This window comes from Mobula birostris, chromosome 8 (genome assembly GCF_030028105.1).
Source record: "Mobula birostris isolate sMobBir1 chromosome 8, sMobBir1.hap1, whole genome shotgun sequence".
NCBI lineage: Eukaryota > Metazoa > Chordata > Chondrichthyes > Myliobatiformes > Myliobatidae > Mobula > Mobula birostris.
The window spans coordinates 90,879,175-90,902,056 of record NC_092377.1 but is presented as its reverse complement, the minus strand read 5'-3'; the positions used below and the strand labels follow the sequence as shown (position 1 = coordinate 90,902,056).

General features: G+C 41.0%; 1 protein-coding gene across 7 annotated transcripts in view; it reads left to right on the top strand.

Annotated features, from left to right (window-relative positions):
• Positions 1-21,381, top strand: part of LOC140201476 (syntaxin-binding protein 5) — a 228,458-nt gene extending 207,077 nt beyond the window's left edge. For all 7 annotated transcript variants that reach the window (XM_072265644.1, XM_072265649.1, XM_072265645.1 and 4 more), the window contains 4 exons: positions 479-644; positions 14,643-14,754; positions 18,536-18,756; positions 19,991-21,381. In XM_072265644.1, coding sequence (XP_072121745.1) covers positions 479-644; positions 14,643-14,754; positions 18,536-18,756; positions 19,991-20,032 — 541 coding nt within the window. In that variant the 3' untranslated portion in view covers positions 20,033-21,381. The remainder of the gene's footprint in view (positions 1-478; positions 645-14,642; positions 14,755-18,535; positions 18,757-19,990) is intronic.
• Positions 21,382-22,882: the final 1,501 nt, after the last annotated feature.

Genomic DNA, 22,882 nt, shown 5'->3' with positions numbered 1-22,882 from the left:
TTCTCCACAGGTATTGTCTGGCTTACTGACTATTTCAGTGATGTTTTTATTTCAGATTTGCATCATCATTTCTTTTGCATTACAGTTACTTTTCACCTGGTAATTAGCCTCACAGTTGCACTTTAGTGAATTAGGGTCCAGAATCAAATACTGTACTCCAGTTGACAACACTTCCTGCAAATGTATTTGTCCTTTTCAAAGAAGGTGTGTTTTATTTCCCAGTGCATTGATTTTGCATCGAGTAGACAGGAGAACTCTACTGTCTTCCTTTTGTGTTTTTAAAAAAACAGCTCACTAACAATACTTTAGTTCATTAATATAAAACTTCAGCAGTTCTATCCAGGTATGTGTGTATTGTATAACGTAACTGCTCATTGTGGGGTGTCTTTTCCTGGTAAATGTTTATTGCATTGTGTACCTTATGCAGGAAATAGCATTCCTATGTTCTGAAACAATATATTCTGATTTTCTTTTGAAGCTTGCCGAGTCTTAGGCCACTGCTGGATGTCAATTATTTGCCACTGACTGATATGCGAATAGCTCGTACTTTCTGTTTCACCAATAATGGGCAAGCTCTGTATTTGGTTTCCCCCACTGAGATCCAACGTATCACCTACAGTCAAGGAACATGTGAGAATTTACAGGTAAGAATCATTAAAGTTTGTTACAATGCTTAAGCACTGAAAGTGTCTTTACATTAGAAAAAGATAACACTTTTGTATTTGAGGATCCTCTTGGAAAGAGTGATCTCAGTATGATTGAATTTCTTATACAAATGGGGGTGTAACAGTTCAACCAGTGCATTATGCCTAAATAAGGAAGTCTACAATGGGATGAGGGAGAAGCTGGCTTGCATAGATTGGGGATGTAGGCTGCGTGGTGGGACAGTTAAACAGTGGAAGACTTTCAAAGTAATTTCAAAGTACATTTATTATCAAAGTATGTATACAGTATACAACCTTGAGATCCATCTTGTAGGCAGCCACAAAACAGAAGCACAATAGAACCCATTGTTGTAGCATGGATGAAATCACCAGAAAGACAGAGTCACTGGTAGATACAAAGTAGCTTCTTTATTCGACACAACAAGGTACAGCAAGCATCAAACGGACAGAGACGCTTTCGGTGGAAAGGTCTGCTAGCCCAATGTGGGCTCGATATTTATATGCTAAACACAAAAGGCAATCACTACTTACAAAGTTATAGTTAATGCATAGACAATGCTTCCTTTTGAAGCTACATACAAAACATCACACCTCCTGACTTTATCCTTTCCTTCCAACGCCAACATGTCTGGGTTGGTACTCACAGCCTTTAGGAGTGTAAGTCAAATCCACAATACATTTATTTGGTATTTTACGTGCTAACATAGAGGACAATTAATATTTATAAAGTATGAATAAGGCTGTCTTCAAAACTACAGCATCTGGTCAAACTACGGCATCAGCACCGTCTGGTATTCACTGCTTTTAGGAAATGCATTGTTGTGAACTCAATCCACAATACTTTGTCAAATAGAAGATTGGTGGCCAGGGTTATTTAAGCGTAAATGAATCATCTACCCAAAAACTCACTCTAACAGTCCCTCCTCTTGGCCCTCCTGGACAAAAATTAAATTTGTACCAGTATAGGCCAACTTATGAGCACCTGCTCAAATAGGGCAACAAAAATGCCCTGTCTCAAAATCGCCGCCCCCCCCCCCCCCAGTTTTACGTACTTCGATATCTATCCTAGCATTCCCTAATTGCTACCTACCAAATGTTAAGCAGAGAGGCTGTTCCAAGTCCTTAGAAATGCAGCTCCTTTCACGTGCCTGTCGGCTGTTTCCCTGCAGGCTGCCTGCAGCTTAATCACATTCCTTTGTCTTCAGCCCTTTATCCTCTGGTCACTGAAACTCTCCTTCCAGGAACACCCACAGGCTCTCTCATCAATGTATAGGAAGGGGTTGGGGTGGCCTCTATGTAAATGTCTGCAAGGACCTCTCCCCGGTGGTACCCCTTTCTGAACTGTCCGGTCGATCACTGACCCAACTGCTAAAAAGGGCCCAGCTCCTCAGACTGGGGGTGACTGTTTCCAGCTGCCGTGTGCAGTCTGAAATGCCATCGAAGTGGTGGAACTTGCAGTCTCTGCTTTAACTTAAAAATCTCTCCCCATCTATTTCCCAATAATTTTCTATTCTATGCTATAAAATTAATCATCTACCTTCAGCAACCAGCCTTCTTTACAGAGCACCATCATCGTCACACTTTAGCAGGCTATTCATGGCTTTCCAACATGTTCTCAGTGTCTTCTGCCATGCTCTCGGTGTTTTCTGCCTTTGCGTTTTCTCCGGGTATGTTTTCATCTGCTGTGGTCAGGTCTGGCATGACCGGCTGGTGTTCCTCTCTTAGGTTCTCTGTAATTACATGGTTACTGGGTACACTTGGTTCCCCACTCCGTCTGTGGGAGCAACAAGAGGGTGAGTCGTATGCTTTAACCTGGGCCTAGTGTTTCCACTGGCTGCCTCGCCGAGTCTGCACACAGACACACGCATCATTTGTTAAGAGTACTGTCTGTGGTCCTATCCACTTGGGGGCTAACCCTGGCTTTTCCGGCAGCACCCTCACCATAACTTGGTCACCGGGCTGTGTAAGGACTATCCCCTCTCTCTCTCTCTGATCAGCAATTTGCTGCTGTTATTTCACTCGGTCCTTCAACATTTTAAGTTGGTTACAAAGGTCTTTCACATATTGGGTCATTCTATCCCTGTAAGCCCCAGGCTCCCCACAACCCGTAATTACCCCATAAGGGAGTCGCATTGCTTGCCCCATCAATAATTCGTAGGGGCTGAGATCCAACGTGTGGTTTGGGGTTGCGCGCAATCTCATCAGGGTTCCTGGTAATACATCAACCCATGTCTTTCCTGCCTCAGCTATAGCTTTGGCTAACGCATTCTTGATTGTTCAGTTCATCCTTTCTACCATCCCTGAACTCTGGGGGTGGTAAGGTACGTGGAATCGTTGTCAAATCCCTAGCAGTCGGCACATTTCCTTCATCATTTTCCTTGTGAAATGTGCTCCCTGATCTGAATCCACCTGAACTGGGGTTCCCCACCTTGGGAGGATTTCCTGAACTAGGATCCATGCAGTGGTGCGGGCGGTGCAGTCCCTTGTTGGGAAAGCCTCTACCCACCAGGTGAAGTGATCCATGATTACTGGACAGTAACTCTTCCCCCTGCTTTTTGGCAGGGGCCCTGTGAAGTCTATCTGGATGTTTTCCCAGGGTCCCCTCGGCTGGGAAAACTTTATGTTCTGGAGTGGCCGCAGTCTCTCCGAGTATCCCCTAGTGTTTTTGTTCCTTCACTATACCCTGAACAATGGTCAGTGTGTCAGTTTGTATAGGGTCCTGCTTAGGGGGTTTATACAGACCCTCCTCTATTTTAACTGGGTTTATCTTTACTTGACCACAATCTTGCTTATGTGTAGCCCACACTGCTGGGAACTGCTGACAAGGTAACCCATAGACACCATCCTGGCTCCAGTCTCTAATGATCGGGGCAGCTGCACCTATGCTAGCCAGGCTGTGTATTCTGTTGGTTGTGTGCGTTCACTGCCCCTGACTTGTCCATATTAGTTCTCCTTTTCCTGAATCTATAACAGCTCCTGCTTCCCTTAGAATGTCTATTCCAAGGATCGTGCCCTCATTATTTGGACATACCCAGAAATACACTGGAAGCTGCACTCCCCCGATTTCTAGTATTTGTGACTCACTTCTTTCTGCTTTTACTGTTTTCCCTCCTACACCCCTGATATAACTGGCCTGTCCAGTTGTTGGTAAGGGTAAGTCTGTTATTGATACCGATGCCCGTGTCCACTAACATACTGCATTGCCGTTCCCCCTAACAATGCCATTGTGTACATCCGTGGGCCACCAGCGCTGGCAGTGGAGCCCGCTGCCACATCTTTTTCTGCCCTAAGAGGCACCATTACTAGCTCTTTGATCTGATCGACAGACTGGTTACTGATGGGCTGAGTGGCTGGGTGTCTGCCGTGACCTTCACCTGGGTTTTCCCCCTCCCTTTTGGACACTGTCTCCAGCCATGTCCTGATAGGCCACAGCTGTAGTATATCAACTCCTTCACTGCCTTATACCTGGTCCAGCAGTCCTTTGCTAGGTGCCCTGGCTGCTGGCAAGCAAAACAAACTCTCCAGGACATCACAGCATCTGCATGCACTATACCGACTTTACGATTTCTCTTACCTTTTCTTTGGTCTATCTCCCTGGTCCATGAAACTATCGTAGTTGGACCCTACCGTTATGCCTAAATCTAAAACCTCCTGGTGGGCTGAGCTCAGGCCTTCCTTCAGCATTTTTAGGAAGGCTGGGATGTCCCCCCCTGGATTATCCAACTTTGAATACTCCTCATATGCTCTATATTTACACTCTGCATAATCCATGGCTGTCTCGTCAGCTTTTTGAATCACTGCCATTATCATTCCCCAGCTACTCTCGCCTCCCCCCAGCCGCTGCCTTACTTACCCTTTAAAAGAGCGATATCTTTCTTCATTACTGGCACTCCTGGTAGTTGCCCATGTACCATCCCGCACCCCTTGGGCCATCCTGTCCCACATATTCCTCGGGCACTTGGCTTTCACTAACACGTGTATATCTTTAGGGTGCATCTGGTGAATTTCAACCATTTCCTCGAGCTTACGCCAGAATTCTGAATTCCCACAGGCGACTTTAAGTGAGGGAAACTCAGACAAGATGCTCTGTTTCTCCCCGGGGTGAAGGGTTTATGAATAGTTGTAATCAAGGTCAAAGGCTGGCTTGGATCATCAGGGTTCTCAACCTGATGTTGCTTGACCTCAATAGGTGCCATTCTGGTAGATCTATCTGGGTAAAACCTCTCCCTGAGATAACCCCACACTAATGCCCAGACTACGCAAAATATAAAAGACGGGTAGCAGTTAAACAGTACATATTTAAAACCACAGGGTATGTATTCCACTATCTGCCACTTTTGGGTACCTGAACTCATGATGTCTGCTGTATTCCTTTCCATCACACCTGCAAACACGTACACTAAAATGCAGCTTCCGGAACGAGTATACACGCCCCTACTCTGGCGTCTTAAATCGTACCGTCGGTTACCACCTTTTGCAATTGGTGGTCCAAGTTAACCAAGTTAACTTGTAAAGATTCCTCACTTACATAAACACACATGCACACGCACACACTACTTTTATATCTACCAGTTCAGCTCTCCGCGTTCATGATACTTCATTTTCCCGTGTACCACCGACCGAACAGATCCAAGTATGAGTGTTATTTTAGAAAAATACTCACCAACTTAGACTGCTAGGAACGCTGGCCACACGATGGGTCACGAAGTATCCCACTCCTGACACCAAATGTTGTAGCGTGGGTGAAACCACTGGAGAGACAGAGTCACTGGTAGATACAAAGCAGCTTCTTTATTTGACACAAGAAGGTACAACAGACATCGTACAGACGGAGACACTTTCGATGGAAAGGTCTGCTAGCCCAATAGAAACATAGAAAATAGGTGCAGGAGTAGGCCATTTGGCCCTTCGAGCCTGCACCGCCATTCAGTACGATCATGGCTGATCATCCAACTCATAACCCTGTATCTGCCTTCTCTCCATACCCCCTGATCCCTTCAGTCACAAGGGCCATATCTAACTCCCTCTTAAATATAGCCAATGAACTGGCCTCAACTGTTTCCTGTGGCAGAGAATTCCACAGATTCACCACTCTCTGTGCGAAGAAGTTTTTCCTAATCTCGGTCCTAAAAGGCTTCCCCTTTATCCTCAAACTGTGACCCCTCATTCTGGAACAATCTTCCTGCATCTAGCCTGTCCAATCCCTTTAGGATTTTATACGTTTCAATCAGATCCCCCCCCCCAATCTTCTAAATTCCAGAGAGTACAAGCCTAGTTGATCCAGTCTTTCATCATATGAAAGTCCTGCCATCCCAGGAATCAATCTGGTGAACCTTCTTTGTACTGCCTCTATGGCAAGAATGTCTTTCCTCAGATTAGGGGACCAGGTGTGGTCTCACCAAGGCCTTGTACAACTGCAGTAGTACCTCCCTGCTCCTGTACTGGAATCCTCTTACTATGAATGCCAGCATACCATTCGCCTTTTTCACCACCTGCTGTACCTGCATGCCTGCTTTCAATGACTGGTGTACAATGACACCCAGGTCTTGTTGCACCTCCCCTTTTCCTAATCGGCCACCATTCAGATAATAATCTGTTTTCCTGTTCTTGCCACCAAAGTGGATAACCTCACATTTATTCACATTAAATTGCATCTGCCATGAATTTGCCCACTCACCTAACCTGTCCAAGTCACCCTGCATCCTCTTAGCATCCTCCTCACAGCTAACACTGCCGCCCAGCTTCGTGTCATCCACAAACTTGGAGATGCTGCATTTAATTCCCTCGTCTAAGTCATTAATATATATTGTAAACATCTGGGGTCCCAGTACTGAGCCTTGCAGTACCCCATTAGTCACTGCCTGCCATTCTGAAAAGGTCCCAATGTGGGCTCGATACTTATATGCTAAACACAAAAGGCAATCGCTACTTACAAAGTTATAGATAATGCATAGACAATGCTTCCAAAAACTCACTCTAACACCCATTTGAATAAAAACCCACAAAAGAGCTTCAAACACCCAATCTGTGTGGGGGTGGGGGGGAGAAGTGAACAAATTGTGCAAACAATACAAAGTAAATAAATAATATTAACCACAGAGTCCCTGAAAGTAAGTCCACAGCCACAGAGCTACTGAGGCCATTGCAGCCTGCCCGGGAGTCCAGTGGCTGCAGGTCACAGCTGTGGATTCTGTTCAACATTGTGCTGGTGGCTGCAGGCCACAGCTGCAAAGTCAGTTCAGCACTGAAGCAAGTTGATCAAATCGCGCAAATAGTAAATAAAAATAAACAAAAACACAAGGAGCATGATCTGCAGAGTCGCCAGAAGTGAGTCGATAGATGTGGAGTGTGTTCAGCACTGAGGTAAGTGAAGCCCATCCAGTACAAGTCCAAGACTCCCATACCTTCCGCCCACTGGCAACAGTGAGAAGAGTTCGGTCAAATGCAGGCATGCAGTGCTGAATACCTATTCATTTTTGGCTCTTGTCCTTGTTGATTTTAATCTTGCTCAATGCTTTAATCAGCACAGAGTAACAGAACTGACCATGAGTTTGTGTTCCACCATTAAGAATCAACATAGCCTCCACCCCCAGCAATGGACGTAGCTTCATTCTCTGCCGGCATACACACCAAATCCCCCAAGAGATCAAAGAACGCCAGGTCATTTAGTCGGCTCAAAAATACATCTTTAAAAGGGAAATTACAGGCTGCAGTCAATCCCAGCTCAGAAGAAGAGGTGTATTTCGAAGAAGAGGAGTAACTAGTAGTTTTTTGAGCTGTCTGCAGAATGTCACTGTTGTTCACTGGTGCCATCTTTCTGGATTTTTCACAGTGCTCAACAAAAGTTAAAAGTAAAGGCAGTAAGAGTGGAGAGAGACAGCCTTGGATAACTAAGGAAATGAAAGAATGCATCAAAGTAAAAGCTGATGCATACAAAGTAGCCAAAGGTAGTAGGAAACTGGAAGGTTGGGAAAACCTTAAAAAGCAACAAAGAATCAATAATCAAGCAATAAGGAAAGAGATGATAGATTATGAAAGTAAACTAGCACTAAATATAAGACTGTGAAAGTTTTTATAATTACATAAAGTAGAAAAGGGTGGCTAAAGTGAATGCAGGTCCCTTGAGAGATGGGAAGGGGGGATTAATATTGGATAATGTGGAAATGGCCAAAGCCTTGAACAACTATGTGATGGAGGTCTTCACAGTGAAGGACGTATCTAACATACCAAAGGGAGATGTTATATATATGATTAGAGGTAAGGACTTCGATACAATTGCTGCCACTAAGGACATAGTGATGAGCAAACTAGTGGGCCTAAAGGTAGACAAGTCCCCTGGTCCTGATGGGATGTATCCCAAGTTATTGAAAAATGATGCAAGTTATTATCACAGAATTCTCTGGCAGTTTCAAAGATAGCAAATGTCATGCCACTGTTCAATAAACAATGTAGGCAAAAGGCAGGTTACTATAGGCCAGTTAGCTTAATGTCTGTAGTCAGGAAAATGCGTGAAGCTGTTATTAAGGGAAAAATAGCAAGACATCTGTTTATAAGTTGTTAAGGTAGACCCCGCATGGATTCATGAAGGGCAGATCCTGTTTGAGAAACTTATTAGATTTCTTAAAGAATATAATGAGTGCAGTGGATAGAATGGAAGAGGTGAGTATAATATACTTGGATTCCCAGAAGGCATTCACTTGGAACAGAATTAGGCCATTCAGTCTGCTCTGCCATTCCATCATGGCTGATTTATTATCCCTCTCAAGCCTATTCTCTTGCTTTCTCCCTGTAACCTTTGGTATCCTTACTAATCAAGAACCTATCAACTTCTGCTTTAAATATACTCAGTGACGTGGCTTCTGAAGATGACTGTGGCAATGAATTTTGCATTAAGGTGGCACATTAAAGACTTATCCATAAGATAAAGGGATGCATGGAGTTGGGGTGATGTATTATAAAGTGGATAAAGGACTGGTTAACCAATAGAAGGAAGTGAGTTGGGATGAGTGCATGTTTCTCTGGTTGGCAGTCAGTGGTGAGTGGAGAGATTAGTGCTGGGCCTGCAAATGCTCACTAAATACATTAACGATTTGGAAGAGCGGCTGAGTGTAGTGTATCTAAGTTTGCTAATGACACTAAATTGAGTGGAAAAGCAAATTGCACAGAAGATGCAGAGAGATATAGATAGATTAAGTGAGTAGGCAAGGGTCTGGGTGATGAAGTTCAATGTGGATAAATGTGAGGTCATCCATTTTGGAAGGAAAAATAGAGGATCAGATTATTTAAAAGGTGAAAGATTGCAGCATGCTGTTCACAGAGAGGTTGTGTGTGAATTGCAAAAGTTTGGCTTGCAGGTGCAGCAGATTATCGAGGAGGCAAATTGAATGTTGGCCATCATTGCTAGAGGGATTGAATTTGAGAGCAGGGAAGTTATCCTGCACCTGTACAGGGCACTGTTGAAGCCACATCAGGAGTAGTGCATGCAGTTCTGATCTCCTTACTTGAAGGACATAATTACTTCGGAGGTGATGCAGAGGAGGTTCACGAGGTTGAATTATGGGGTGATGGGGTTAACCTAGAAGGTGAGATTAAGTCACTTGGGACTATACTCACTGGAATTCAGATGAATGAAGGGAGATCTTATAGAAACATACAAAATTATGAAAAGGATAAGTAAAATATAGGCAGAAAAGTTGTTTCAACTGGTAAGTGTGATGAGAAATATGCATCAAGATTTGGGAGAGAAGATTTAGGATGGCGATGATGAGAAACTGCTTTTCACAGAGTAGTGTATCTGTGGAATTCTCTAACTACTGAAGCAGTTGGGGCTACCTCATTAACTATACTGAAGACAATTAATTTTGCATAGCAGAGGAATTGAGGGCAATGGGGAAGAGTAGGTAGATGGAGCTGAGTCCATGGCCAGATCTTATTGAATGGCAGAGCAGGCTCGTTGGGCCAAATGGCCGACTCCACCAATTTCTTATGTTCTGATGCTCATTTCACTCTTATCTCTTAATGTGCGTGACATTATATCACATGGATCAGAGACATATTAAACAGTCTGTTTTTCTATGATATATACACAAAAACACACACACACACACACACACACACACACACACACACACACAGAGAGCAACATTCACAAATCAATTAATTTTCTCGGGGATTTCTACCATTTGTCCATGCAGCACCATGCTTTCTCAAGAATACAAAGCAAAAGGATGCACTTCTGCATTATAGTGCGGGCAAAGATAATTCAGAAATCAGCCTTTTCTAATAACACTCTCCTCTCCTATCAGATTCTTTCTTCTCCAGCCCTTGACCATTCCCACCCACCTGCCTTCACTTATCACCTTCCAGCTAGCCTCTTTCCCGTCCCCTCAGCTTTTTATTCTGGCATCTTCCCTCTTTCTTTAGTCATGCAGAATGGTCTCAGGCTGAAATGTCAACTGTTTTTCATAGATACTGCCTGGCCTGAGTTTTTCCTGCATTATGTGTGTATTACTTTGGATTTCCAGCATCTGCAGACTTTGTCTTGTATGTAAGTGAGTTGTTCACAGATCTCCCATTTTCTATTCTGTGGAAAAATGGACCTGCATGAGCAAGCAGTGGAGATGCCCACTCGTGACTTTTGATGATGCAGTGTTCCCGGAGCTTTGTCTTCCTTTAGCTCTGCCTTTGACTTGTTAGCTGTGCAGACTGGAAAATCTGAAATAAACCTATCGAATGATCAAGCTTTAGAATGCTGCTCAAAACTGACACACTGACCAAACATCAGCTCAATATTTTCTTGTGTTTTGCTGAGCTATCAACAAGAATGTGCAATTTCCATTAGTAAGCACCTCAAGGGCTTACTCGGAGTATTTCTGAACAAGCAAAGCACGTACCAAAAGCTTTACAGAGAGCTGGCTTTTAAAGTGTGTGTTGCATGAGCATTAAGGTGCAATCCCAGAGTTCAGCAGCTGAAGATATTGAGTGATTAAATATCAGGAATCCAAAAGAAGCGCCAATATCTCACTAGTTTTCGGAGGTAGACGATGATGGGCAGATGAGAACGAGTGAAGAAATTCAACAAAACCAAATATTGAAAAGCTGGATGTGTCAATTAATCTCTTTTACCAGATATTTACATGGGAGCCTTTTCCACCATTTATATTTTCTTAAATTGTGCTTTCAATCCTAGAACTGCTTTTGTTAATTGTGGGTGGGTGATTCCAGCAACATGCCAGAAACTTGAAAGAGTTTAGAGAGCAGAAGTGAGTGTAGTCACTCTTGTTAAAAAGGTGCTTGGAAAGCTGAAAGGTCTGAAAGTAGATAGGTCACCTGGACCAGATGAATTACACCCTATTGTTCTGGAAAAAGTAGTTGAAGAGATTATCTATGCATTAGTAATGATCTTTCAAGAATCATTAGATTCTGGAATGTTCCCAGAGGAATGGAAAATTGAAGTGTCCCTCCACACCTTAAGAAGAGAGAGGCAAAACACAGAAGTTATAAGTCAGTTAGGCTGATGTCAGATGTTGAAGTAATAAGGATAGGGTTTTTGGGTACTTGGAAACACGTGATAAAATGGGCCAAAGGCAGCCTGGTTTCCATAAGGAGAAATCTTGTCTGCCAAATCTGTTGAAATTCTTTGAGGAAGTAATAGGCAGGGGTAGACAAAATAGATTCAATTGAACTTATTTACTTGGACTTTCAAAAGGCCTTTGACAAGGTGCTGTACGTGATGCTGCTAAACAAGATAGAGCCTCTGATATTACAGGAAATATACTATCATGGATAGAAGATTGGCCGATCAGCAGAAGGCAAATAGTGGCAATAAACTGGGCCTTTACTGGTTGGCTGCCAGTGACTAATGGTATTCCACAGGGGATGGTGTTGGGCCTCCTCTTTTCACATTATATGGATGACAGAATTGATGGATTTGGGGCCAAGTTTGTAGATGATACAAAGATAGGAGGGGCAGGTAATGTTGAGGAAGCAGAGAGTGTGCAGAAGGACTTGCACAGATGAGGAGAATGGGCAAAGAGATTATAGATGGAATGCAGCATAGAGATGTATATTGTCCTGCACTTTGGTACAAGGAATAAAGGTGGACTTTTCTAAATGGGTGTAAATTCAGAAATGAGAGCTACAAAAAACTTCTGGACTCCCAGTGCAGAAGTTTATAAAGGTGAACCTGCTGGTAGAGTTGGTAGTAAAGAAAACATGCACTGTTAAGCAACGCACACAAAATCCTGGAGGAACTCAGCAGGCCAGGCAGCATCTATGGAAAAAAGTATGTTTTGGGCTGAGGCCCTTCATCAGGCCTGGGGGGAAAAAAAGAAGGATATAATGCTGAGGCTCTAAAAGCCATTGGTCAGATTATATTTGGAGTATTGTGAGCAGTTTTGGACCCCCATATCCAATAGAACGAGCTATTCAAGTGCAAAAAGATTTGTTTGTTTGTTTTATCAACTACACAAAAGCATTTGATAAAGTGAAGCACAATAAGTTATTTGAAATATTACAGGAAACTCTAGATCTAGATTCGAAAGACCTCTGCCTAATCAGAAATCTGTACTGGGAACAAACTGCCGCTGTAAGAATAGATGGAGAAGTGAGTCAGTTTACGAAAACCAAGAGAGGCATTAGACAAGGGTGTGTTTTCTCCCCTGATTTATTTAATGTGTACAGTAAAACAATATTACAAAAAATAAGAGACATCTTGGAAATCAGAGTTGGCGGTGAAAACATCAATAATTTCAGATATGGATATGATACTGTGTTAATTGCAAGGAGGAAGAACTACAAAACTTAATTGATACAGTTGTTGAAGAAAGTACAAAAATGGGTCTATCTATCAATTGCAAAAAGATAGAATGTATGGTGATATCCAAAAAGAAGGAGAATCCTATCTGCAGGCTGAGAATAAACAGGGAAGACATAAAACAGGTAAAGAACTTTTGCTACTTAGGAAGCTGGGTGACATCAGATGGCAGGTGTGACATGGACATCAAAAGAAGAATAGGGATGGCAAAAGACACCTTTACAAGAATGAAGAGTATACTGACTAATATTAAACTAGGCATGACAACCCGCCTCAGAGTACTGAAATGTTACATTTATCCAGTTATGTTATATGGCTCAGAATGTTGGACAATATCTAGTAACATGAGGAAACGAATTGAAGCAGCAGAGATGTGGTTTTTGAGGAGGATACAAAGAATATCATGGACAAAACGAATATCTAACAAGGATGTCATGAACAGAGCAAACACAGAAAGAGGAATAATGTATGAGATCATGAAAAAGCAACATAACTTCATTGGACATGTGATTAGGAAAGAAGAGTTAGAATGCACGGTAATTATGGGAAAGATTGAAGGGAAGAAAGCAAGAGGAAGACAAAGACAAATGATGATGGAGACAGCAGCCAGAGAACTGGAAATGAATACCAATGAATTGATCCACTTGACCCAAAACAGGAGTGTGTGGGCCATGGCAGTCAAAGCTCAAACTGGGCATGGCACCTGATGATGATGATATCCAAGAAAGGATGTACTGGGGTTGGAGAGAGTCCAGAGGAGGCCTACAAGAATTTTAATCCCAGGAATGAAAGAATTAATGTATGAGGAATGTTTGAAATCTCTGGGTCTGTACTCACTGGAGTTTAGAAAAATGAGGGAAGATCTCATTGCTGAATATTGAAAGGCTTGGATAAAGTGGACAAAGAGAGAACGATTCCAATAGTAGGAAAGTCTAGGACCAGAAGGCACAGTTTCAGAATAGAGGGGCATCCCTTTCGAACAGAAATGAGGAAGAATTGCTTTAATCAGAGGGTGGTGAATCTGTGCAACTCATTGCCACAAACAGCTGTGGAGGCGCAAGTTATTGATATATTTAAAGCAGAGCTTGATAGGTTGTTGATTAGTAAGGGCATCAAAGATTATGGAGAGAAGGCAGGAGAATGGGTTTGAGAGAGAAATAAGCTGTGCTCAAATAGTAGAGTCAACTCATCGGGCCAAACAGCTTAATTCTACTCCTGTGTCATATGGTCTCATGGTGTTATCTAATGTCATGGGTTCTTTATAGCAACTTTGACTTAGAAGTCCATGCCTGAACTTCATCCAATACAAGCATCATTGAATACCATAGATTTTTCCCATAGCACACACCCCAACTGCTAAAGGCAATAAAGTTTTAAAAACCAAAATGTTGAAAATACACAGCAAGTCAGGTAGCATCTGCGGAGAGATCAGTGGAGCTAAAGGTTCAAGTCAATTGCCTTGTTCAGGAGAAGGATCAGCAATCTGAAGTAGATGGATCAGATCAAGGCAGGATACTAGTTTTAAAGTTTTTAAATCTGATTATGCCTGAAATTAAAGGCTATTATTCAAATATTACAAGCAAATACTTCTAATGGCATTTAGCGTTTCTATCTGGTTACTAATTATATTTAAGAAAGGTGAAAACCATGTACTGTTCTAATGGTATCTGGGGACATACTAAATCTTATACTTTAGTATCAGAGTTTGATGGCAATCCAGACTTGCACCGCATTAATGGTGATCAGGAACAGTGCAGACCTTACAGAACAGTAACAGGGACAATTCATTTCTCACACTGCATTAGTCGTGTTCACTCTTCAGTTGAAGTCTTGCCTGGCAGTTAATTTGTTTTCAGGGGACTTGGTCCAAATCTTGTGTCGCTGTAATAATGTTCAAAGTTTTAATTTGAACCTTGTGCATTAATTGCATTTAAACACTTCAGTGATACATATTCTACTCATAGTGCTCAAAGTTTACCTAAGAAAAAGTCTCATTTTAGGTTGGTAGAATCAAGCAGTTTGCCATTATGACGGGTCTGAGCGCTAGACTCATTTCACCAACAAAGGAACAAGAAAAATGTAACATTTTATCTGTACTGCTGGTTCTTGTAAAAGCATAAAACAGTATTTCCAAATATATATTGTTTTTTGTTTTCTTCCAGGAAATGCTGGGAGAGCTTTTTACTCCTGTGGAAACACCTGAGGCTCCCAACAGGGGGTTCTTTAAAGGGTTGTTTGGTGGTGGTGCCCAGTCACTGGACAGGGAAGAACTTTGTAAGTACAATGACATGATGACAAAATAAATAATGCACATAAATATTCATCCTTGAGTGTGTACTGTCAGTTGAATTGTCTAAAGTCTCTGGTGATTTCCTTTGTTTCAAGCAGGGAAAAATAGTAAGTCAATTGCCTGTACCCAGATTGATTAATATATAAGTTTTAAAGCAGAGATACAGAAAGAAACAAAAGTGGAAAAAGATCAGTGCCCTTAGCATTGTGTTTAAAATGAACTACCTTTGCGATTTCTGTCGGTTGAGTATATGGCTTCAGTTTTTGTAACTGTAGGCTCTGCTTTTGAGATTAAGCGGAGGAAAGAAAATGCAGACATTGTGAGAACAGGAAAACTCATTCAGGTACAGGATCTCTGGAAAGCCATCTCACAGACAAAGTGTCAATTCGGAGTTAAACTTGAACTTGACAGGATGCTCGACAGTTGTGGCAGGGCTTAAATGTTATCACTTCTTATAAAGTAAAATCAAGTGACATAGACAACAACAGGGCTTCGCTTCCAGAAGAGCTGTAACCATCAAAATATGGAGGAACCATCACGAACTCTCATAGCCCCCAGTGATCCTGTGATTTCAGTTTCTGAGACCAGCATGTGAGCAGCCTTCAGAAGGGTGAACCCACAAAAAGCATCTGACCCAGATAGGGTACCAGGCCAAGTACTAAAGATTTGTGCTGGTCAACTGGCTGGAGTGTTCACTAAGATCTTTAACCTTTCACTTCAGCAGTCTGAGCTTCCCACCTACTTCAAGCAGACTTCACATACTGCTGCCTCAGAAGAACATGTTAATTGCATTAAATACTATTGTCCAGCAACACTTACATTGACAGTGATGAAATATTTAGAGAGGTTCGTGATGCAACATGTCAGCTCCTGAGAAGCGACTTGGATCCGCTCCCATTTGCCTACCAGAGCAACATCCACAACAAAGGTGCACACATCAGGATGTTCTTTATCGACTGCAGTTCGGCATTCAATACCATCATCCCCTCAAAACTAATCAATAAGCTTGAAGACCTGGTCTCAATACCGCCTTGTGCAAGTGGATCCTTTATTTTCTCACTTGCAAACCCCAGTCAGTTCAGTTCAGCAACAACGTTGCCTCCACAATCTCCACCAGCGCAGATACACCACAAAGCTCTACTTGCTTTGCCCTTATACTTTTGTGGCTAAGCACAACTCCAATGCCATATTCAAGTTTGATGATAGGCCAAATAGAAGGTGACAAATCAGCATATATGAGGGAGACTGCGAATCTGGCCGAGTGATGCCACAACAGCAACCTCTCACTCTCAGTGTCAGCAGAAACAAGGTGACTCCAGGAGGAGAAAACCAGAGGTCCATGAGCCAGTCCTCATCAGAGAATCAGAGGTGGAGAAGATCAGCAGCTTTAAATTCCTCAGGGTTATCATTACAGAGAACCTATCCTGGGCTCAGCATGTAAGCACAATTATGAAGAAAGCATTGCAACACCTCTACTTGCTTAGGAGTTTGCAAAGATGCAGCATGACATCTAAAATTTTGACAGACGTTCTATAGATGTGTGGTAGATGTATATTGACTGGCTGCATTACAGCCTGGTATGAAACCACTAATGCCATTGAAAAGAAAATCCTACATAGAGAAGTGGATATGGCCCAGTCCATCACGGGTAAAGCCATTCCCACCATTAAGCACATGTACATGAAGCATTGTCGCAGGAAAGCAGCATCCATCATCAGGGACCCCCACCACCCAGGACACACTCTCTTCTCGCTGCTGCCATCAGAAGGAAGAAGGTACAGGAGCCTCAAAATTCACGCCACCAGGTTCAGGATCAGTCATTACCCCTCAACCATCAGGCCAAAGGGGATAACTTCACTCAACTTTACTTGCCCCATTATTGAAATGTTCCCACAACCTTTGGGCTTGTTTTCAAGGGCTCCTCATCTCATATTCTTGATATTTAATGCTATTTATTTGTTACTATTTCTTTCTTTTTGTATTTGCAGTTTGTTATCTTTTGCACTCTGGTTGAACACCCAAGTTGGCGGGTCTTTCATTGATTCTATTATGGTTATTATTCTATTATGGATTTATTGAGCATGCCACAAGAAATTGAATCTCGGGGTTGTATATGGTGACATATATGTACTTTAATAATAAATTTACTTTTAAATTTAAACATACAGTATATCTGAATGCATGTAGGATTGCAGTGACAGGAAAGGAGGAGAGTTGGTCCAATGTCAGGCTATATGAAATGGAAGCAGGAGTATATCCACTTAAGCCAGCTCTGGTGTTCAATAGTGACTGATTAGATTGGACTGTGTTCCACCTTCTTCCCTGATTCCCATAATTTTTGACTTCTCTGTAGTCCCAAAGACTTGAATATACCTAACAACTTGATCTACAACTTGACCTAGCTTGGAGAGTTCCAACAGTTCATGACCTAGAGAAGTGGTCACCTTAAATGGATATCATATCCTAAATTGTCGTGAACCTAGAATCCCTCCACTAAGGGAGTTACCTTTGCATCAACTATTTTGCAAACATTTATAGAATCTTGCACCCTTCAATATATCACTTGTGATTCTCAACTCCAATGTCCGTAGACCTAGCCTCCTTAATTCATTCCCATAAGATGCTCTTCATTTCTTGCAGCCATTCTCGGTACTGTCTCCACTGCATATGTATAACTCCCCAACTACAGTTCTCCAAAGGCACATTTAATCATTGCAAGGCTTTCTTACTTTTATACACCATCCCTGTTTGACTCTACATCCCTTTCTGGGTGTTAGCCCTTTTTTCCCCACTGTCAATAAAACTGACCACAGGGAACCAAGTTGTTTCATCTTGGTCATTAATAAAAATAGTAAATAATTGAGGATTCAACACTGATCTGTGGGACACCCCATTTATTTGGGCTTCCCAAGCTGAAATTGATCCATTTATCTCAACAATGTTTTCAGTTAGTTAATTTTATAGCTGTGTCAATCCCATGAGCTCCTGCTTTATGCATTAATATGGTACTTCATGAAATTATTTTTGGAAATATAAATACATTGCTGTATTTACCCTTAAATCCACTTAGTTTTTTAACCTCTGGTAGAGGAAGCAATGGTTAGCATAGAGGTATAAGGAAATAATGAGAGATAAGGCAAAAGTATGAAGAGAATTAGGATGGGATAAAATATGTATGAGTGCTTCTGATTTGGCAGCTTTTTCTTTCCCTTTTGACCAAATTTGATATAATACATTGACAAAAATACTGCTTGAAGGAACTATGAGCTAGGGTTAAATTTGTGGGTTGCTAGATGGCACGGGTTGGTGGGCCAGAAAGCTTGTTCTGCACTGCATTTCTAAAACAAAATATAAAAATAAATAAAAATATTGCCTCAGTCAGTATATCCCTTAGGATGGCTGGTCTGTCAGCCGAAAATTCTGCCCTTGTTGAGTGAGTGATTTTCTAAGATCTGAATTTAGACCAGAATAGCATTCACATGACATAGATCACATGTGTGGAATTGGAGCCTCAAGATATTAGTAGTAAACATTGGATATGGAAACCATTTCATTCCCCAATACTCACAGCCAAAACATAGCTGGTAGAAAAAAATAGCTCTCTATGCTAAATTATTATACTAGATATATGTTTTGTATTATTTTAAAATATAATTTCTGAACATGACATTACCATTTTCAAAACCAATTTACTTAATTTGACCTCAGGATTACATCTAACTTATCTTTTAAATGTTTTTTCTGTCCCTCCCCCTCCTGCACCAGTTGGTGAATCTGCAGCAGGGAAAGCCTCAAGGAGCCTGGCTCAGCACATTCCAGGGACTGGTGGAATTGAAGGGGTCAAAGGAGCAGCATCTGGTGTTGCGGGAGAGTTGGCTCGGGCCAGGATAGCACTTGATGAAAGAGGCCAGAAGCTGAGTGAGCTAGAAGAGCGAACGGCAGCCTTGTTATACAGTGCCGATACCTTCTCTAAACATGCTCATGAGGTAAGGTCTGTGTATTAGTGGCAAGAGTCTCCTCTTGTTATCTTTTGACTCATAGTTTTCCAAAGTTTGCAAAGGGAACTTGCAGATACTACACTTAAGTACTTTATTGTCTTCATGCTGTATGCATTCTGAGCTCATGGTCAGTGCAATCTAAATGCAAATACTTCCTTTTTATTTTTCACTGGGAAATGCTGGCTTTTTTTCTCCCCCATCCTGTCAGTGAATTGATTGAATATTAAATACTCGGTGACATAAGACCTATCTCATCACTTAAGGAAAATACTAATTTTGTTTTCCTATTACATCTTGCGTGATGTGAATTGTGTTGTGAAACTCCATCACTTGTCAGAATAGGTTTCTTTTTCTTCTCAGGGTGAGCTTTACCGTATACTTAAATCTCCATGTAAAATCTCTTTTAATCATAAATTCATTAATAAAAACAACTGACCTTGATCTTACCATGCTGTGCCGTCCCTGAATTCATCCATTTAAAAAATGGGCTTAATTACACAGCACCTTTCAAGATCCACGGCATTTTAATCACTTAACAGTCAATGAAGTTCTGCTTGTAATCACAGATATTTTCTGGCAATGCAGTGGCCAATTCATAAACAATCCTGCAATGTAATAATGACTCTTAATATCTTGCAATCCCATCTCAATGTATTGAATTCTAGTCATCCCAAAGGCAACTTCAAACCCCAAATCTTTTCCTTCCTGTTTTTACTACTGAGTTTTACTCTTTTGGTTCACCTCTTTCATGAGAAGAGGTCAAATAAATTCCTACTATTCACTGCCTCTATCTGTAATCATGTTTTGCTTTTGTTGAGTCTTATTTTGGAACATTCCCAGAACAATTTCGTTCCAACTTATTGAGAGACCAAAGAATGAGCCATCATGAGGCATTAAATAGTGTTATTGTGTTTCATCTGGGATCATAAAAAAAATGACTTTTGAGAGAAGGAATCAATTTTTGTCATAAATTTCATATTCTGCCTTCCGCCCACAGTTCTCCTTGAGAACTGCAAGGAATAATTTGAAAGGTGCTGCAGAATGCAGTGAAGAAGGGGAAGAGCTGAAAAAAGGACACAGGGGAAGCTGTTAATTATATGGTTCTACAGCTGGTTTAAAATCATGTTCAGAAGAAAACATGTTTGCCTCACCTTTAACCTTAGATGATTGAGAGTCTCAAAAGTCTGTTCCTGAAGTTGTGTTTTTTATGTTTTCTTTTCAGATGATGTTAAAGTGCAAAGATAAGAAGTGGTACCAGTTTTGAACACCTTGATCCAACATCATTTAAATACTTCAGCTGGAAGGAGGTTATCCATAGATGATTCTCCCTCTTCATTTATTTCTGCAGGACAGGAGGTTCATCTTTGAGTATTGCTGTTTCCTAGCACAACTGATAAACTTTTTCCCTCGGTCACATTGCTTTAAACTGAGGAGGAAACTGAAAACTTGCAACCTGAAGATGTTTTCTACTGGAGCTGTGGGTTGGTGCACAGTGTGGGACCTGACCTGAGCAGGGAACAAGGGGCAGTGCTGGGTTTTATGTCTTATTTCACACGCCAAATGTTTTGTGCTATTGTCTCTGGCAGTGTTTCACCCATAAAACTATAAATGTAATCCAGATGCCAGTAAATGCAAAACAAGAGGATAAATACGTGTAGCAAAGTATTGCATTGAAAATCCAAACAATGATTTACTTCTGGTTCAAGAAATTAATTTGCACATTATTAGTTTGGTGTACTGAGCTTGGTGATAACAGTTTGCAGTTTGTGTCTAACTCTGATCAGATAATACTCATTTGTGTCTGATACTAATTAGATAATGGTGTGTGTCCACTGGCTGGATGCAGTGAGTTTAGGTGATGTTGTTTCGTAGTTAGTGCTGATTGATTGATACTGGTTTGTCTCTGGCAATAATGAATGATTTCATTTTCTGTCTAATACTGGTTGAATGAATAATGATTTGAGGTTTGGTTTTGTTTTAATTGACTATAGATGCAGTTCATTCTTTTTGAATAAGTAACCTGCCTGTGCAGTTACTCATTCAAAAAGCATTTTGTAATTAGATTTTATTATGTAGCCCCACCTACTATTGACAATTGTCAATAATGCAAATCCTTTGAGCTATAGTAACAACTTTTTAAAATAAATTGACCATCACTGGTTTAGAGTCATGAAATAATTATACAAAATAAATTAAATCTCAATTATAGTATTATGGTGCCAGATTAAATATACATTATTTATTGTGCTAAATCCCAGCCTAGTTAACCAGATCTTGCTATATGAATTGTTACTGTTTGGTAGTCAAACATCTGTAGGATAGTTTGGAGTGCCATGGAAGTATTTTTTTACCCTTGTTCTTCAGGGAATAAATTGCAGACAACAACAAATTACTTTCCTGACAAACTATATTTGAAACCAAAGGGAAGGAGAGGGCATGTTGACATTGTTTATGGAATGAGAGAAAGCTGGATTGGTCTAATTGTTTGTTGCCGGAAAATTAGGCTGCAGTGGAATCTTACGTTTGCTTTTGAAAAATACCTAGTGCCACTGTAGACATGGAATATCCAACAGAATTTGGAACTTATTTTTGTTAAATAAAGACTAGTTCTGATTCCTGTTCAGTCACTGTACATTATTAGTGTATTGTCACATTCCATTTTGCAGTACATAAGATGTAATACTTTGGGATTAACCATATTTGAAGATTAATGGAATGCACTTGCAAAAGTTGATTATAACTGTTTCCCCTTTCTGTTTTTGTACATTTTTAAAAGTTCACCATCTTCAGTCACTTTGCTTTAGACGCAGTGTGTGTGTCTGTGTGTGTGTGTTTGTGTGTGTGTGAGAGAGAGAGATGTTTGCAGCCTTTCCTCTTCATGATCATTGCACATATTCAACTTGGGTCTTGTGAGAGAAATTGAAGGCTGAGAAAGAAAGATGCTGGCTTCCACAGAAACAGCTGTTCATTTAATAATGAAACCTAGACTTGATATTGGTGGAGTCCCACTGTCATAAGTGCCCACACAGTAGAACTATTCCTCACAAACCTCAGCAGCCACAGAGTCCAGATCAACGCAGCAAATTACTATGCTTTTAAAATGTAGGCTATTAGAAATTCACAGGAGTTTGTTTCATGATGAAATTCTAATCTGCAATCAATATAAAATGTTGATTGCCAAGAGCATGGTTGTCTTCAAGACAGAAATGTTTACTTGTGTTATCATTGTAGCCATGCTTTTCATGTTCAGATCTTTTGGGGTTTATTTGGTATGTCATTTACATTCCCTTTTGTTTACAGTGTATATTTTTTCTTCGTTTTTAGTATCTCATTGAAATCTGGAGCACCTCTTTTAGAGTGGCTGCTGCCTGGATTGTCCTCTCTCCCCTGATTATGATGGCACAATGCTCCTAACAAGGGGAGTTGTGCATGTGCAAGGGTCTTTATCCTCTTGATTAGCATTTCAGGATTTCTTTAATGAAACAAATTTCTTTTCAGCATATTTGAAAATATATAAATATGAAGTATATGTGTTGAGAAATATATTTCCTTAAATATGTTTTCATTGTAGGGTCTGTACTTCATTTCCTTGATCTTTTGATGGAAATGCACGAAATTTACTGCTGTTTGTGTGTTACCCGTGATGTGCATCAAGTCTCTCTGAGTGTTCTGTTAAATTAAAAGCTAATGAAGTTGAATTTGCTGAGTACTTCTGCCAAATTGTAATGTTTTTTCCTGAAAATTGTTTTTCTAAAAAAAAATTAAAATATCCAATCTAGCTGACAAATTTGAAAGTGTTTGTTTCCAAAGCACTTGATTCATAGTGTATTATACAGCCACAGACACACATGTGGCTTTGTAGTTTCATTACCTTTAAACCACCCTCTCCTCCCTCCAGTCTTTTCCATCCAAGTGGATCAGACCTTGAACTTGTCTGTCTTTGTTCTTGAGATGCAGGTGGCACTGACACAGCCCATTCCTTGGGTCTTGAGATTCTGCACCAACTGGGATCATTTTTATTCTTTTGATGGCATTTTTTTTTGTTAGCAAAAGTTTGTTTTATGAGTAAGAGGCTTTCAAGATTACTGAAAGGACACCACTGTGGATGCTGGCT